The 18,792-nt window shown below is 46.8% G+C and overlaps 2 protein-coding genes across 2 annotated transcripts; both read left to right on the top strand.

The window, feature by feature from the left end:
• Positions 1–338: 338 nt before the first annotated feature.
• LOC141027185 (uncharacterized) lies at positions 339–2,228 on the top strand. The gene is made up of 3 exons (XM_073504165.1): positions 339–533; positions 824–897; positions 989–2,228. The coding sequence occupies exons 1-3, from the start codon at positions 339–341 to the stop codon at positions 2,226–2,228; spliced, it is 1,509 nt and encodes a 502-aa protein (XP_073360266.1).
• Positions 2,229–6,668: 4,440 nt separating this feature from the next.
• On the top strand, positions 6,669–12,046 carry LOC109762555 (sm-like protein LSM2). The gene is made up of 3 exons (XM_020321424.4): positions 6,669–6,924; positions 6,996–7,154; positions 11,739–12,046. Exons 1-3 carry the CDS (start codon positions 6,922–6,924, stop codon positions 11,856–11,858), a joined length of 282 nt encoding a protein of 93 aa, XP_020177013.1. The 5' UTR covers positions 6,669–6,921; the 3' UTR covers positions 11,859–12,046.
• Positions 12,047–18,792: the final 6,746 nt, after the last annotated feature.

The raw sequence follows: 18,792 nt of genomic DNA, 5'->3' as shown, positions 1-18,792 counted from the left end.
GAGCCAATCCCGGTGATCCCTGTCGCTGGACCCCAGGCTCTGGGCCCGGTGGTGGGGCAGACCTTGGTCGTGGTAGACCCCAAGGAGGTGGATGTGGCTGCCGCGGGTGCCCCCCTGGAGACAGCGACACGGCGCCCCGTCCGGGGGAGGCAGATACCGCGGGTGGGCCCCCTGGTGAAAGCGACTTGCCACCCCGTCTGGAGACATGCTCGGATCCCAAGGAAGATGCGCTAGTTGTGGCCTGTGTGCCGGATATTGGTGGGGCCCTTGATGGGAATCATGCAACGGGACGTGAATCACGTTGCTCGGCTGCTTTGGAGACGGCGATCTCTGCTGGTATGGATGTAAACCCTCCCCCGGATGTGAACATGACTGCCCAGGAGAATCAGACTGCTCCATTGGTGGGGGAGTTGGACGACCCAGCAGCCACTTCGGCTGACCATGGCATGCATAACACAGTGCTGAACTTGAACGCTGAGGGCGACATGCAGCCCGTGCAATCGTCAGATCTGGGAGGAATGAGGCCACAGGAGGTAGTTGCCTTTGATAAGCTCAAATGGTTCTTCTCATGCCTTGTGAATAAGCTTTCCCCCCATTGCTCAAGGAAGTTCAAGCATCCGGACTCAGGCCCGAGGCGGAGCCTTTCACACCGCGGCGCACTACACGTGCTACGAAGAGGGCACCCCACAGCAAGCAAGGCAAGGCCTCTCCGGCCGAGAATGTTCTCATGCATGCGTTGGGATTGGCGCCGCAAGACCTGGAGGTGGACGAGGCTATAGTGGATGAGCTACAGCAGCTATTTGACTCCCCTCTTTGAGCCCAGCATGTTAGGGTGATTGCTGCGTTGTTTGGGAAGGAGGTTCCATCAGGGATTGAGCTGCGCAACGAGCCTGGGCTGTCGGTTGTTGCACACTAATTGTGCGCTCGGTGTTGGATGTTTCTTCTTCTATATGGATCTAAACCCGCACATTTTGTGTTGGAATGTTAGGGGCCTAAACAGCCCGGCTAGGAAAAAGGCTGTTAGAGAATTTGTGTCTTCGGTGAAAGTAAATCTAGTATGTCTTCAAGAGACTAAGCTTGATGTAATCGACCCCTTCATTGTTATGCATTGCATTGGACCGTCTCTTGACGGTTTTGCTTATCTTCCGGCGCATGAAACACGTGGTGGTATCCTATTGGCATGGGACAAAACGGTAATGGAGGTTGACAACATCATGCTTGACAACAACTCCCTTACTGGTCTTGTGCACACTAAGGATGGAGTGAATTGGTGGCTCACAGTGGTGTATGGCCCCCAAGGAGACGATCTTAAATCTCAATTCCTGGAGGAGCTTAAGAATAGAAGGGTGGCTTGTCAGGGCCCGTGGATGATTCTTGGAGACTTCAACATGATCCTACGTGCCTCGGAGAAAAACAACACCAATCTCAACCATGCGATGATGAGAAAGTTTAGGGACTTTGTGGACGAGCATGAGCTAAAACAGCTATACATGCATGGTCGAAATTTCACCTGGAGCAACGAAAGGGATGCGCCGGTCATGACCAAAATCGTTAGAGTCCTGGTGTCGGTTGATTGGGAGCTCCACTTTGCGGACAGCTTGCTGCAAGCAATGTCCACTAATGTCTCGGATCACGCGTCGCTGCACTTGTCTACTAGTGCACAATTCTGCCCTAAAAAGAGATTTCGGTTCGAGATTTTTTGGAATAATCTTGATGGTTTCATGGAAGCGATTCAGGAAGCTTGGGTCTGCGACGATTCCATCACGTACCCCTTCAAGAGGCTAGACGCGCTACTCAGGAATACCGCGACGTTTCTACAAGCTTGGGGACAGCGGAAAGTTGGAAATATCAAACTCCAAATGGCTGTGGCTAACTATGTTATCCTCCGATTGGAGAGAGCCCAGGAGTCTAGACTGCTTACCCTCGAGGAGTTGTGGCTTCGGCGCTCCCTTAAGCTTGCTGTGCTGGGCCTGGCGTCCTTGGAGAGAACTATAGCTCGGCAGAGATCTAGGATCAGATGGTTGAGAGAAGGGGATGCCAACACAAAACTTTTTCAGATTGTGGCCAATGGGAGAAGAGCTAAAAACTATATCCTTAAAGTTAAAAAAGGAGAGGAGATTGCCACCGATCAGGAGCGCAAGGGTGAGATCTTCACGGAAGCATACGAGGAGTTGTTGGGAGGGGGGATGCTAGGGAGGAAAGCCTCGACCTGGATTATCTGGACATAGATGAATGCGACGTGCATGAGCTCGAGGGCATGTTCACGGAAGAGGAAGTGTGGAACACCATTAGAGAGTTGCCGCCGGATCACGCCCCCGGTCCGGATGGCTTCATTGGTGCTTTCTACCAGAAGGCCTGGCCCATCATTAAGCATGACGTGGTGGCAGTAATGATGAAGTTATATGTAGGAGATGGCAGAGGGTTTGGCAAGCTTAATCGAGCACACATTGTGCTTATCCCTAAAAAGCCGGACGCGGAACTTGTTGGTGACTATCGACCCATAAGTCTAACTCACAGCCCGGCTAAGCTGTTTGCTAAAATGCTCACGCTCAGGGCAAGGAAGAGGATGAAAGAGGTCGTTGCTGCGAACCAATCGGCTTTTATCCAAGGACGAAATCTGCATGACAATTTCTTGTTGGTAAGGCAAGTGGCTAGGAAGATCCATGAACGAAGACAACCTGGGGTGTTTCTCAAGCTTGATATCTCATGCGCTTTCGACTCCCTGTCGTGGCCTTTTCTCTTTGAGGTTTTGAGAAAGAAAGGATTTGGTGCTAAGTGGATTGGATGGATCTGGATCCTGCTCAGAACTGCTTCAACTAAGGTGATGGTGAATGGCGTTCCTGGGAGAAGTATTACTCATGCTTGTGGTCTTAGACAAGGAGACCCGGTGTCCCCCTTGTTGTTTGTGATTGCCATGGACGTCCTCACGAAGATTTTCAGCAAGGGTGTGGAACAGGGAGTTTTGAGCTCGTTTCGCGGGATCTAGGCCATGCAAAGGGTGTCTATTTATGCGGATGATGTCGCCCTTTTCGTCAGGCCCTCGGAAGGGGACTTGAGCTTTGTCAGCAGCGTGCTTCATGCCTTTGGAAAAGCTTCGGGGCTATGCGTTAACTACCAAAAGTCGTCGACCATCCTCATCCGTGGCAATGAGATTGATCAAGCACGTGTCGAGGCGATGTTGCAGTGCAATATTGGGGAGTTTCCTTGCAAGTATCTCGGACTGTAGTTGGCGATCAGGCAGCTTACGCGTGCAGAGTGGCAACCGATCATGGACAAGGCAAAAAAGCTAGTTCCGGCTTGGCAGAGGGGACTCATTCAATGCCCAGGTCATCTCATCCTTGTTAAGTCGGTAATGTCAGCGAGGCCGGTGCATCACTTCATGGTTATGGATGCCCCGAAGTGGGTTTTCGAGGAATTGGACAAGTGGATGCGAGCTTTCTTCTGGACGGCGGAGGAAAAAGTGAATGGTGGGAAGTGTCTTGTTGCTTGGGACGCTATTTGCAGGCCAGTTTGTTTCGGCGGGCTGGGCGTCAAAAACTTGCAGTTACAAGCGTTGGCACTTCGAGTTAGATGGAAATGGCTACGGAGAACCGATCCAAGCAGGCCATGGCAGGATATGCACTTGATAGTTGACTTGGAAGCTAGACAAGTTTTTGATAGTTTGGTCTGCATCACAGTGGGAGACGGAGCCAAAACTCTCTTCTGGCGAGATCGTTGGCTGCATGGAGCGTCCATTCGGGATTTGGCACCCCTGGTTCATGGCATGGTGGACTTAAGAAGAAGAAATTATCAAACGGTTCAGCAAGCTCTGGATAATAACAGTTGGATCCAGGACTTGGAGGGAGAGCTTAACTTTACTGGCCACATCCAATTCCTAAACCTTTGCCAGGCTATAGCCACTTTCCCACGGGATCCTCACACCCCAGACCAATTCACATGGCCAGCGGATGCTTCGGGGCAGTACACGGCTCGATCGGTTTACAACAGGCTATGCCAGGGCTTGGAGAGGGTGCCTTACGCTAATTGCATATGGAGGAGTGGGGCGCCGCTAAAATGTAAAATTCATATCTGGCTTGCTATCCAGCATCGGATTTGGACGTCGGATCAGCAAGCTCGCGATGGGCTGCAAGACCACCCATCAACTTGCTTCACGTGTTTGCAAGAGGAAGACAATGCGGAGCATATACACATCCAATGCCCCTATGCGAGACAAGTGTGGCACCAATGCTTCACTACTTTGAATCTGGTAGTAACTCGGCCGCATGGGCAGGATAACCTGCTGGAGTGGTGGTTGCTAGCTAGAAGCAACTTCACTAGGGCTAGCAAGAAAGCTTTTGACACGCTGGTGGTTGTCGTGGCATGGTCGCTTTGGAAGCAAAGAAACGCGAGGGTGTTCAACCGGATAAATCAACAAAAAACGGTCGATGAACTACACCAACACATCATGGACGAGATCAAAGAGTGGAAGGAGGCCGGATTAGGTGCTGGATGTTTAGATAGTTTTATGAGAGAGTAGGCTTTGCTGCATAGGTGTGGGTGTAGGTGTTTCTTTTTTCTTTGTGTGATGCTCGCATCACTCGCAACTTCTTGTAAATATTTCTGCCTTCTATAAAAATATGGTATGCCTTTGGCGTACTCTCGAAAAAAACCGTGCCATTGAATGGTTTGAGATAAAATTTCCTCATTTGTGCAACGAACCCTAGCTCTTAAAACCCCATGTTTACGTGGGACCCTAGCAGGCAATCTCCCCACCCCTGAAGATCCCATCGCCCACAAAACATAGAGTTGCTGGGATCCAACAGAGTAGTCGCTGGTGCCATTGTCGTGTGAAGGGGCCTCGATGGATTTCGTCGAGTGTGATGAATCCTTGTCGGACGTGAGCTTGGGAGAAATCGTCTGCTAGGGTTCCAGGGAGACAGAGGAACTCGAGAGCTAGGGTTCATCTTGCAAACGGGAAAATTTCTTCCCAAACCGTTTAGTGACACATCATCGTACCATTCATAATTCAACCAGCCTTATTACAACCGAAACCACCCTCGATGTGTCGCAAAACCACTCAGAGGCTACATTTACCCTTTTCTTTATTAATCATGGGTCATGGCTCTGTTGAAGTGGATTCGGGGTGAAAAGTATACTTTTCTGAAATCACTAGTTGGAGGGTACCCGTTACAAAGAACACTCCTATCTTCTCTTATGGTGATGAGTGACTCACTGCATGTGTAATACTTGTCGCAATCTGAGAGTTTCGTATTTTTTCTAAATGTATTATCTCTTGAACCATACACCTAAATCATTTTCATCGTTGTCTTTCTCGCATCGAGATCCTCTAAAATAGATCCCATGTTAATAGGTTTGGACGGATTCTTTTCATGAACCATTTTTCCGAGAAGAATAGTTGTGCTTCTCACGGAAGCACAAGTATGCTTTTTTACTTTTCAAAAAGCAAAGTTGTGATTTCTGTGCTTCCCTAAAATGAAAAGCATGTCTGCGCTTTACTGTGAAGCACACTATGTTTTTTCACACGGAGTGCTTCACACGATAAAAAAGTCAAAAATAGTATTTCCCCACAAAAACCTAGGAAAAACAAGCAAAATCCACCCAAACCAAAAAGTTTCCAAAATGCATGCAGAAATGAATATAAAAAGACGTCCCCGCAGGTGTGCCAAGTGCGTGACATGTGACGGCGGCTGGGTGCACCATTTGTCAACGCAGGAGCGTCCCGAGTGACCCCTAGAGGTCCTCGCGAAGGGGTATCCTCTAGTTAGTCGCCAGAGCTATGTATCACCCATTGCAATGTGAAGTTCAATCTCGCCTCTCGTGAGCGCTCTACTGGCCCGACCCTTTACTGTAGGACAAGGTTTTTCTGTTTCTCATGTTATGCACAATTTTGTTCTCGTTTTTTTTCCTTTCTTTGGATTTTTGTCAGTTTCTTTCTTCTTTCCATTTTTCATCTGTTTTCCTCTCTTTATTTTCAATTTTTTTAACACGTGTCTACTCTTCTTTACATAGAATGTACATTTATTATACACGCTTAAGATATTTCAAATATATATATTTTCCAATATATGCCTTTGACATCTGCTTTTTTCATGTACGTTGTTTTCCTATACACCAGGAACATTCTTTTATACCAGTTTAACATTTTTATACATAATTAACATTTTTTCTATGTTTTGATGTCTAATTTTTTTCGTGTATGTTTTACATTTTGATGTTTTCATATCGGTTGTACATTTTTTCGTATACATTAGGAATATTTTGTATAGATGTTTAACATTTTTTCTAAATACCCGGTTAACCTTTTTTTAATATCACATGCATTTTTTCGAAACACGTGAACATGTTTTTGTTACTATATGTATTCATAAAATTGTTTGCATTTTTCAACGTTTTCAATATTTTTTAATTTCCTGAACTTTATTGAAAATTTAAGTTTTTGTAGGTAATATTGAAAATCCAAGTAGTATATAAAACAAAAAAAGATAAAACACGCTGAGCAGTATGTGGGTCGGCCCATTGACCGGGCTCCCCAGAGGTGAGTTGCTGCTTCCTCGAAGAAGTCGTGCCCCCCGGTGAAAAAAATCGCCGAACAGTATTTTTTTTTTAATTTGCCTACTTTAGGCGGTCGGATTTGCTCAAAAAACAAAAGTTAGTCGGTCGGTCCCATACTTTCGTCGTGAAAAAAACAAGTTGTCGAAAGAGCAGGCTGGGCCTTGTCCGCCCAATCAGCCCGCGACGCTAGCCTAGGGTTCTCGTCGTCCGTCTCCCAGAAACCAGAGTCCCTGCCACTCAATCTCCCTCTCCCCCCTTCACCACCCCCATCCGGCGGCGGCGCCCCAACCCCGTCAACCACCGCCTGGCTCTGCCGACCAGCGTCCTCACCCCCTCCGGTGAATCGGCGGCGAGCTTTCTGAAGCCAATATGGTGAGTAGCTCAGGCTTTTGAGCCAGGTCCTGAAGCCGGCATGGTTGATTTGATGCTCGTTTGTTGTACAGCTGTTCTTCTCCTACTTCAAGGAGCTCGTCGGGAAGGAGGTTACGGTCGAGCTCAAGAACGACCTGGCCATCCGCGGCACGCTCCACTCGGTGGATCAGTACCTCAACATCAAGCTCGAGAACACTCGGGTCGTCGACCAGGACAAGTATCCTCACATGGTATGATCATCTTCATCCGGCTTATGCCAGTGCGTAATTAGTCAATGCCTATAAGCCGCCTGCCTGTTTTAGTAGAGCACTATATGGATCGCTTGATTCCCTAGATGAAGACTAACCCAATATCTTGCTGCTTAGGTGATTGTTTTTGTGTCATACTCTTGTTATAGGCTGCAAGGTGCGTTCGTTGACTTAGGAAACACAGGGTAGTGGTTGGTTCCTGTTGGGATTGTAGACTTGCGATTCCAGATTCTTGGTGCAATGGTTAAGGTTTATCTTAGAAGTAAATACCAAAGAGTAGCTTTAAGCAAGCGATCTAATTGTAAGTTATATACTAGTGATGGTTGCTCTGCTTCATTCGACTTCCTAGCAGTCTACCTTAATATCATTAGTTATAGCTCAATTCAGGGGTGTTGTCTAAATGGATGGTATCCACGCTTCCTGAAATACATACAATTTGGGTCTAAAGTTCTAAAGACATGGTAGAAATAATAAGTAAGGCATCACGTGTGCGACCTGATTATATTCTGTATATTCTATATGTTGATTCAATTAAAGTCTTAAACGAGTATCTCTAGTGGGTCTCTGTGTTATGTTTCACATACCTCATATGTTGATTCCGTTAAGTTTTAAATTAGTGCCTCTAGTGTTAACCAGACATGGTTAGCTCGTTCTGTACCAAAAATCTGCTAGTACTCGTTTGATCTTGGTAGGTTAAGCTTCTTGTAATAAATAATGCCAGGTAATTTCATAAGGTTAAGATTCTAGCCGCATACATGCAACAAATTTTGTAGATTGGTAATGAGTGCTTCACCTGGTTTATAACATGTTATAGAAGGTGTTGTTAATACCTGAACATGAAATGTTGGTCCCTTAATCCCAGTACACATTACTCATGTAACAATCTGAACAGTCGGAATTGAATTGTTGTGTGAACCTTGTGGTTTAAAAGCTAACATTGTGCTGTGATCAATGTTTGTAAGGCGAGGCGAGGCACTAAAACGCAAGGCAAGACGACGCCTTAGACACATACATATACAATATATGGCAGACAATTAGGAGATTTAACAACTAGCACTAACATAATAAACTGTACATACATATGTGTTTAAGGAATTGCACATCTCTATCCTAATCTCCATGGATGCCTCGGGACACTTATCCACATCACTAGAACCCCCAGAAAGGTGCTGCTTCAGCCTTCTCACTCCAGCATGGATCATCTTGCCACACAATGTACACTGGAGTAAGTCCTTCCTCTCTAAATCTGGCCAGAACCCATACTTCCAAGCCGGATCGTCGGATGTAGCTCTTCTCCTAGGATCGTTGAATAGATCATAAGCATTACCAGCCACAGGATCCATGAGGACACCTGGCTACTGCAGCAACACTGAGAGAAGGCCCAATCAGCCATGAAATAAAAAGAGAGAAGAGCCAAATCACTAGAGCAACCAGATCAAATATGGGGAAGGAGAGAAGAGGTGGTGGGGCTGCTGCCTTGTGGATGGAGAAGCAGATTTGGGAGGATCTGGATGCAGAGGAGAAGGAACAGGCAAGCAGCCAAGCACATCTAGCTACACTGCAGGGAGAAACAGAGTATTGGAGGGGTGGGATAGAAGCAGTGAAGGGCAGGTGAGAAGCGAGACTAGAATGGGAGCCACACCTTGCTGTTGCACCAGAGGAGGGGGAGCTGAGCCCGGAGAGGAGAGGCACAGATCGGAGCCGTGGAGGAAGGAGCCGCCACCAAAGGTCAGAGAGGAGAAAAGGAATCCCTCTTGCGTGGATTGGACGTTTGGTCCGATCCTCTCTCCTGCCCTCCGCCTTGTACCTGTTTGCGGTTGCGTGTGGGCCCAATCTTTCCCATGAAAGTTTCCCGCTCGGGCCACTCTTCCCCGCGTGGGAGCAGCCAATGGCATCTGATCTGGCCCAAGGCGTCACCTTGCATGCCTAGGAAGACGATTCATATACCCTATGGTCTAAAGTGAATGCTTTACGAAGCTGTCTAGGGCAGGCTCGACGCTTTGCCATCGGAGGGCGCCCCTATTGCCTTACATACGCCTTAGAAACAATGGATGGCATATCCTTTTTTCCATACAACCAAATAGGTGATGCATGCCATTTTGGATAGCATATAATGCACTGATCTAGTATTGTAGATATGTAGTTGTCCTTTTGGGCAGCTAAGTTGAACTAATGATATTCTGTGGAGGTATTTCAGAGTGGATACCCTTTTGAACTGCTCTCATTGGTATTTAGAGTAGATAACCATTAGTGAAGATTGCTTGTTACTAGAAGTGTATGGGCGCTATGCCGCACCGCTTGCCTCCGAGCGTCTCTCTGGTTGCTTCAGTGTTCCTTGTATTGATAGAACACGGTCAGCCACATACACAAGAACAAAGGCCTAGGCAACACAAGAACAAAGAAACCGAAGGACTCCAACCAACAAACGCAGAGAAATAACAACAAAATCGTAAGACACCGCCCCTAATAAAGTGACAGACGGCACCATCCTCCCCAACGCAAGAACACATAGCACGTGCGCACCATCGCAACAACCATAACCCCAAAGATCCATCAAATCAAAACGGAAACAAGTCGCCCAAAACCCATCAACCAAACACCCCATCAACATTGAATCTCAGGATTCAGAATGACAGGACCTCTCCTCATTGCCTATCCCCAAACCAAATGAAAACTGAAAGAAGGATCACAGCAAAAGGGAAAATAAAGGATGGTCAATGAACTAATCGAAATGCAGTCACACGACATGAAGTAGTTCTTACACATACTCGCTGGACTCGCAACATATTCTGGTGGCCTTGGTGATGTTGATCCCAACCTTGGGCTCCATGATGCCGACACTGAACTTGTCCTTCCCCTCCTTCATCCTTCGCAAGTTGAACTATCTGTGCCTATACGACCAAAATCAGCACCCACGAGGCCAAGAAATCATTCATCCATTGTGGCGGCATTACATCGGTTCATAGTGTCAACGGTGAATAGAAGGTGGTGAACCCCGCGAGCTTGAGGGCCATGCTGAAACAGTCGAGGTCCAACACGGAGGAGTGGACGACTTCTACACTCTGCCCAATCTTGTTGATGCAATAGGTCGAGGTTCAACATGGAGGAGCAGACGATGTCTACACTCTGCCCAATCTCGTTGATGCAGCAGGTGCGGAAGAGCACGGACTTGAAGGGAAGCTAGAACAGAAAGATAGAGCGACACAACAGTCGAATGAACTGACGCCACAGTCTCCGGTTGCAAGTAGCAAAGTGACCCTTCTCGTCTCTCCTAAGGACCCCAATTAAGCAAACACATGTGCAGCCGACACACACCGCCGAAAAGGGCAACTAAGTGACACGGGACATCATACCGGGCTAGGTGTAACAAGTGTCCGGTAGGGGTGGGCAGAAATCCATGAACCGAAAACTGGATCGAGAAAACCAAGACCAAAGTCGAAAAAGGTTAGCAATGTTCAAAACCGAACTTAGCTCTTTGGACTGAGATATTGCATCAAGGCCTAGCAAACTAAGCCGAATAGGCAATAGCCCATCTACCAATTACACCTACGTAGCCTTACATCCGCCCAAACGTACGCAACCCCCAATCCTAATGCGTTCCATTCTTCACCATAGCGCCTCCTCCGTTCTCCTACCTCGCATAGTCCCAGCGTCCATGACTTGTACGCGGCTGTGGCCATGGCTCCTTCTGTCCTTCATGGCCGGAGGTTGTGCCAGAATCTCCTAACGCATAGTGTCCGGTCGTTCACATGGCTTCACATGGCTTCCTCGCGCGATGGCCATGGCTTCTTCATGGCCGATGATAGCATTCATAGCACTCGCATAGCGGCCGGCGGCTCGCCTGCAACGATTTCTGGCATTTCCTTCCTCCTACCATTCCTGCGAGTGCTTGATTTCTGCTCGTATGTTCCATCGTTTCTTGCTTATTAAGATTTGACTCGTGATTTGTTCCTCTCAGAAAATAGCGGTCCTCTTCAGTCATGACCGAGGGCTGAACCGAGTTCTAGGTGCAAAAATCAATCGGTTTTGCATTTGTGGAGTAACCGACCAGTCATCACATATACGAAGGAACCAAATTTCTTTATTAATTGAAGAACCGAACTGATCGATTTGGTTAGACCAAACGCCTAGTCTAACTGACATGCCATACAGTGACAAAAAGTAAATCCCATGTAGGTCACCCACCGAGTGACCAAGTCAAAGTCGTGGGGCAAAATCTGAAATTGTACACCTTAATTAATTGTGAGAGCTTTAACCCCTAGGTAGCTTAGAGTGAATTAAAGGACGAGTGCATGAACATGGGGTATTCCCAAAGGGAAGTAAAGCTAGTATCATATAGTGTAATGTTTTGTTGGCCGTGATAGTTGCCTGTATGTCAGATATCGTTCATGTCCGTGTTTGGTCAACAAACCATGTATGTTACGCCACTCGTGTCATACTCGACCGGTTAATTAGTATATCTGTAAAACACTCGATGCATCTGTTCGTGGCTACTATGGAAACTAGTAAAGTAGTACTAACATTGATCTCATTTGCACACGCTAATCTGACAATTCCTGTTGGCAGCTATCGGTGCGGAACTGCTTCATCAGGGGATCTGTGGTGCGTTACGTCCTGCTTCCGCAGGACGGGGTTGACATCGACATCCTCCATGACGCCACCAGGAGGGAGGCACGGGGCGGCTGATTGATATAGTTTATTCCCTTTTCTCGGCCGTGAGATAATTCTAATCTGATTTGTGGAACTGGAACATGTATGGACTGACATCGGCATTGCTTAACTCCGCTCGTGGTACACTTGCAGTGCAAATTATCCAATGTTACATATGTCAATGTGCTATTATCAAAGAGCAACAACCAAGCATTGCCATGCTATACTGCTGGTGTTGATGCAAATTTCGATTGACGTCATTAGATCAGGTCCTTCGGTTTTTTGAGATTTTTCAGGCCCTGTTTGGAACGCCGAACATTTCCCTGCGACTAATGAAAACTGTGGCCTGTGTGACAATCCCTGAAATTTCCTGAGACTCAACCTATGTTGTTGCGTGTTTTCCCATGGTTGCTTGGGCAATGTTGCTGAGAAGTGCTAACATTGTTGGCATGTACTCCCTCCGTTCCTAAATATAAGTCTTTTTAGAGATTGCACTATGGACTACATACGGAGCAAAATGAGTGAATCTATATTCTAAAATATGTCTATATACATCCGTACGTAGTTTGTAGTGGAATCTTTAAAAAGACTTATATTTAGGAACGGAGGGAGTAGTCATGTACTGGCATGCTGCTGACTGAGTGGTCAAAGATGGATGAGTAGAGCATGCTGCTGACTGAGTGGTCAAAGATGGATGAGTAGAGCGCATGGTTTGGTTGGGAATCAGGTTGAGTGCGACCTGTACTTAAAGCGAAGCACAAACACTGCTGGAAGCAAAAGATGGGCATTTCAACCTTTTACAGTTGGTGATGAGATGACGCCACCATCCCTCGTTGTTCGTGTGTCTGTCTGTGTAAGATGTTGGTAGTATTAACGGTGACTTGTACTCTACTCCTGCGCTTGGTTGCTCCCAAGCAAAGCACCTAGAGATGCTATCCTCGAGAGAAAGAGAAAAGTAAGGTGTGGTGTGGGTCGAGAGAATGATACACGTTTTCTTCTGCTAGCATCAGGAGACGCGTACAATAAGACGATGTAAGCATGCCGTAAGAATTAAAGTGGTATTATAATGTATTTCGAAAATGATAAGTACATGACGTCGGGTACGAGCATATGGCAGATCGAACCTTTTTATGGAAATTCTGGTAATGTAAGGATAACAAGTTAATTGACACACAACAATTTTCTGTCAAAAAATAAACTGAAGCACGAAGTTACTATACTTGCCAGCTAAAGTTGTCATCCTCGCGTCACTAAACTTATCATCGAAAGCGTTCGATTTGCCATGTGCTCGTACATGATGTTCGGGCGTTACAAGATTCCTTACATTTTTGTTGAGTTGGATGAGAGAGAAAGAGTAGAGAGAAGAAAAAAATGTAGATTAAAAGATAACTGCAACACGAAATCTAAGAAAAAAAGTGAGAGTGTAAGTTAAAACAAATGCATATATATATATATATATATATATATATATATATATATATATATATATATATATATATATGTAAGTTTCTTTCTTTTCGCAAAAAAAGAGAGGCTAAAGGCACAAATCCTTAAAAAACTTATAGAAATTATAAAACATATCCAGATACTTGAGGATGTCGATGTCTTCTTCCTCCTGCATCTATCAGCGGGCAACGTGAGCAAAGTTTGCTACACCTCCGTCTCAGCATATCAAACTTGTTTAAATCAAGGAGGTTGTATAAGCAGTGGCCTTGGAAGTTGTCGATGTAGACCAGAAGACGTCGGCAAGTAGAACGCCCTACGTTGCAAGTCGCTGTCTCGGAGAAGAAAACACAAAGTGGGCATGTAGAACGCCCTAGTTCCAGTAGATGAGGCCGAGGCTGGCAAACCTTCTCGTCAGTCGAACCTGTAGTCGGACGCGCAACCACTTTGTTCATTTCGCATAACCGATACAAATCTGCATGAAAAAAAGCCAGACCCAAAGAACCAGATGAGGGACACACCATCTTCCACATGCCTCATGACACGACACGTAGAATTATCATCGGTTCAAGGGCGAGGTGGGGAGACCTTATTCCGCATTGCTGATGATACCATCATGTCGTTAGCACTGAACAGAGACAAACCCCAAAATTTATTCTTAGCCATCCCCGTCACCATAGTGAAAAATGAAAGGAAAGAGTCCCTCAGACTTGCCGGAAAGTAGTGTAGATCAATCGCCGCCGCCCGTTGCTTAGGTCAAAGTGGCAGGAGCGGAAAGTGATGTCTACTATGCAACTTTTATTCTTGTAGATTCGGTTGGGTATCCAAGCGCGGAGTTTTGTAGGACAGTAGCAAATTTCCCTCAAGTGGATGGCCTAAGGTTTATCAATTCGTGGGAGACGTAGGATGAAGATGGTCTCTCTCAAACACCCCTACAATCAAATATAAGAAATCTCTTGTGTCCCCAACATACCCAATACAATGGTAAATTGTATAGGTGCACTAGTTCGACGAAGAGATGGTGATACAAGTGTAGTATGGATAGCAGATATAGGTTTTTGTAATTTAAAATAATAAAAGCAGCAAGGTAGCATGTAGTAAAAGTGAGCACAAACGGTATTGCAATGCTTGGAAAGAAGGCCTAGGGTTCATACTTTTACTAGTGCAATCTCTCCACAATGCTAACATAATTAAATCATATAACAATCCCTCAACGTGCGACAAAGAATCACTCCAAAGTTTCTACCAGAGAACGTAGGACAAAAACGTGTATCAACCCCTACGCCTAGATTACGCCAATGTCACCACAGGAATCCACAAGTTGATTAGCAAAACATACATCAAGTGACTCAATAGAATACCCCATTGTCACCACGGGTATCCACATGCAAGACATACATCAAGTGATGTCAAATCCAATATTCAATTCATATAAGGAAACCTCAAAGAGCAAGACTCAATTCATCACAACAAGATAGAGAGGGAAAACCACCATATGATCCGACTATATTAACAAAGCCCATGGTTACATCAAGATCATGCCGGATCAAGAACACGAGAGAGAGAGAGAGAGAGAGAGAGATAGAGAGAGAGATCAAACACATAGCTACTGGTACATACGCTCAGCCCCGACGGTGAACTACTCCCTCCTTGCCATGAAGACCGTCGGGATGAAGAAGATGGCCCTCGGTGATGATTTTATTGGAGATATGCCCTAGAGGCAATCATGTATGATGATATTTCCTATGTGTTTATGAATAAAGATTGTCCTTGGACATTATCAATGACGTGTATCAACAAGTACGTGACTTATTTGTGGGACTATGCATTGTATGATGACTGTCCTAAAAAGGTCCCTAGTCGAAAGGGTTGTGTGGACGCCCAGCCGACTAGACTAGCATATGACACGGTGGATGACTCGGTCTCACTAGCCATGGAGCATTGGATGGTAGCCAGATAATATGGGCTCGGGAGGATCTGGTCAAATTTGACATAGTCAGATCCGAGTCGAGATAAGGTCTGAGTCGGACATACCTGACTATGAGACGCAACGATAGGTTAACTGTGAGTCTCTAGTACAACATATGTTCTATGTCCTAAGACCTGAGCCGGCGCATGTACTCGGGATGGTGACAGACCTGCTTTGCGCCGACCAAACGCTACTCCGTGACTATGTAGTTACAAAGGTAGGTTCCGGGTTTGTCCAGACCCATGCCGCGAGACATGGTCGAGCAAGATGGGATTTGCCCCTCCGTTCGGGAGAGATATACTCTGGGCCCCTCATGTGATCCGACCAAGATAAGCATGGCCATGCGACAAGGATTATGAGATAATCCGGTTTGTGGTTGGCATCACTAGAACGAGAAAGAGGTCGGGCTAGCACAAGGATGATAGACTCGCCTTGAGCCCAACAACATATATCATGTGGCAAAGGGAACAGAAGTGTGACATGTTATACAGGTTCACCAACCGGCTTCATTGTCTACTTGGTGGTCGGCACGCCTTGCTAGAGGTCGCTACCAGCCGAGTGTTGGGAAACGTAGCATGCAATTTCAAAACATTTCCTACGCTCATGCAAGATCTGTCTAGGAGATGCATAGCAACGAGGGGGGAGAGTGTGTCTACGTACCCTCGTAGACCGAAAGTGGAAGCGTTTGACAACACGGTTGATGTAGTCGAACTTCTTCTAGCTCCGACCGATCAAGTACCGAACGTACGGCACCTCCGAGTTCTGCACACGTTCAACGCGATAACGTCCCTCGCCTTCTTGATCCAGTGATGTCTCCAACGTATCTATAATTTATGAAGTATTCATGCCATGTTTACAACAATTTTATATGGTTTTGGTATGATTTGCATGGAACTAACCCGGACTGACGTTGTTTTCGGCAGAACTACCGTGGTGTTGTTTTTTGTGCAGAAATAAAAGTTCTCCAAATGAGCTAAAACTTTTTGACAATTGTTTTGGAACAAAAGAGACCCTCGAAGCTTCATGGAAGGACCAGAAGGTGAAGGAGTAGGGCACAAGACACCGGGGCGCGCCTGGGCCCTTTTCCGTGCCCCGGTGGGTTGTCCTCACCTCGAGGCCCATCTTCGCGTGAAACTGACGCCAAAAAATCCTATAAATAGAGAAACCATCAGAAGTTAACCTAGATCAGAAGTTCCGCCGCCTCAAGGCTCTGTAGCCACCGAAAACCAATCTAGACCCCGTTCCGGCACTCCGGCGGAGGGGAAAATCATCACCGGTGGCCATCTTCATCATCCCGGCGGCCACCACAGTGAGGAGGGAGTGGTCCACCCTTGTGGCTGAGGGTTTGTACCAATAGCTATGTGTTTAATCTCTCTCTCTCTCTCTCTCTCGTGTTCTTGAGATGTCACGATCTTGATGTATCACGGGCTTTGTTAATATAGTCGGATCATATGGTGTTTTCCCCTCTCTATCTTGTTGTGAATTGAGTTTTCCCTTTGAGATTTCATTTTATCGGATTGAATACTTTTATGGATTTGAGAAAACTTGATGTATGTCTTGCTATGAATACCCATGGTGAAAATGGGGTATCGTATTGATTCACTTGATATATGTTTTGGCACTCAACTCGTGGATTCCCGAGGTGACATTGGGGTAATCTACGCATAGGGGTTGATGCACGTTTTTGTCTTTGTTTCTCCGGTAGAAATCTTGGGGCACTCTTTGAGGTTCTTTGTGTTGGATTGAGTATTTTGAATCTGAAATTATTTGGTGTTATTTTAGTACGAACTCTTGGATAGATCGATCGAAAAGAATAGCTTCGAGGTGGTTTCGTACCCTACAAATAATTTCTTCTTATGTTCTCCGCTAGATAGGAACTTTGGAGTGATTCTTCATCGCACTTTGAGGGGTGGTTATATGATCCAATTATATTAGCAATGTTGAGAGATTGCACTAGCGAAAGTATGAACCCTAGGCCTCATTTTCAAGCATTGCAATACCGTTCGTGCTCCGTTTTATCAATTGCTACCTTGTTGTTTTTATTGTTCCTATTACAAAAATCAATATCTACCATCATTACTACACTTGTATCACCATCTCTTCGCCGAACTAGTGCACCTATACAATTTTCCATTGTATTTGGTGTGTTGGGGACACAAGAGACTTTTTGTTATTGGGTTGCAGGGTTGTTTGAGAGAGACCATCTTCATCCTACGCCTCCCACGGATTGATAAACCTTAGGTCATCCACTTGAGGGAAAGTTGCTACTGTCCTACAAAACTCTGCGCTTGGAGGCCCACCACGTGTCTACAAGAATAAAGTTGCGTAGTAGACATCATCCAGCAAGGTGTCGAGGAAGTAGATGAGTTCCGTCAACACAACGGCGTGGTGACGGTGATGGTGAAGTGATCCACGCAGGGCTTTGCCTAAGCACCGCGAAGATATGACTGTGGGAGTAAACGGTGGAGGGGGGTGCCGTACACAGCTATGCAATAGTCTGTTGTGTGCTATGCGCCCCCTCCCACATATATATAGGTGGGAGGGAGGGAGGAGCAGCCAAAGGAGGCGTCCAAGTAGGAGGAATCCTACTTGGGGTCCCTCCCAAGCCGTGCCTCCCCTTTCCTTATTTGTAGTGCGGGGAAAGGCAGGGGAGGGTGGCGCCCCCCTTTTCCTTTCTCCCATGAGAGGGAAAGGCTGGAGGGGCTAGCCCTCCCCCTTTTCCTTCCCTAGGGCTGGCCAAACAAGGGAGGGGGCGCACCAGCCCCCTTGTGGGCTGGTATGTCCCCTCCTTTGGTCCATAAGGCCCATAACTTGCCGAGGGGGTGCCCGAAACCCCTTCCGGTGACCCGATTCTTTCCCGGTACGCCCCGAAACACTTCCGGTGTCCAAATTGTTGGGGGAACGTAGCATGCAATTTAAAAAAAATCCTACGATCACGCAAGATCTATCTTGGAGATGCATAGCAACGAGGGGGAAGAGTGTGTCCACATACCCTCGTAGACCGAAAGTGGAAGCATTAGCTTAACGCGGTTGATGTAGTCGAACGTCTTCCCGATCCAACCGATCATGCGCCGAACGTACAACACCTCCGAGTTCTGCACACGTTCAGCTCGATGACGTCCCTCAAACTCTTGATCCAGCAAAGTGTCGAGGGAGAGTTTTGTCAGCACGACGGCGTGGTGACGGTGATGGTGATGTGATTCGCGCAGGTCTTCGCCTAAGCACTACGAAATATGACCAGAGGAGTAAACTATGGAGGGGGGAACCGCACACGACTAAGAGAACAATTGATCTGCTTTGGGGTGCCCCCTGCCCCCGTATATAAAGGAGGAGGGGAGGAGGCCGCCGGCCGTAGGGGGCGCGCAATGGGGAAACTGACTAGGATTCCTAGTCCAAGTTGCCCCCCCTTCATTCTCTTGGAGGTGGAAAGGGGGAAGGAGAGGGAGAGGGGGAAGGAAAGGGGGGCCGCGCCCCCTTCCCCTTGTCCAATTCGGACAGCCCATGGGAGGGGGGCACCCCTTGCGGGCTCCCCTCTCTCTCCCCTATGGCCCATGTAGG

The sequence above is a fragment of the Aegilops tauschii genome, chromosome 7 (genome assembly GCF_002575655.3).
Source record: "Aegilops tauschii subsp. strangulata cultivar AL8/78 chromosome 7, Aet v6.0, whole genome shotgun sequence".
NCBI lineage: Eukaryota > Viridiplantae > Streptophyta > Magnoliopsida > Poales > Poaceae > Aegilops > Aegilops tauschii.
Note: the sequence above shows the minus strand (reverse complement) of the source record. Positions and strands in the feature narration are given on the sequence as shown.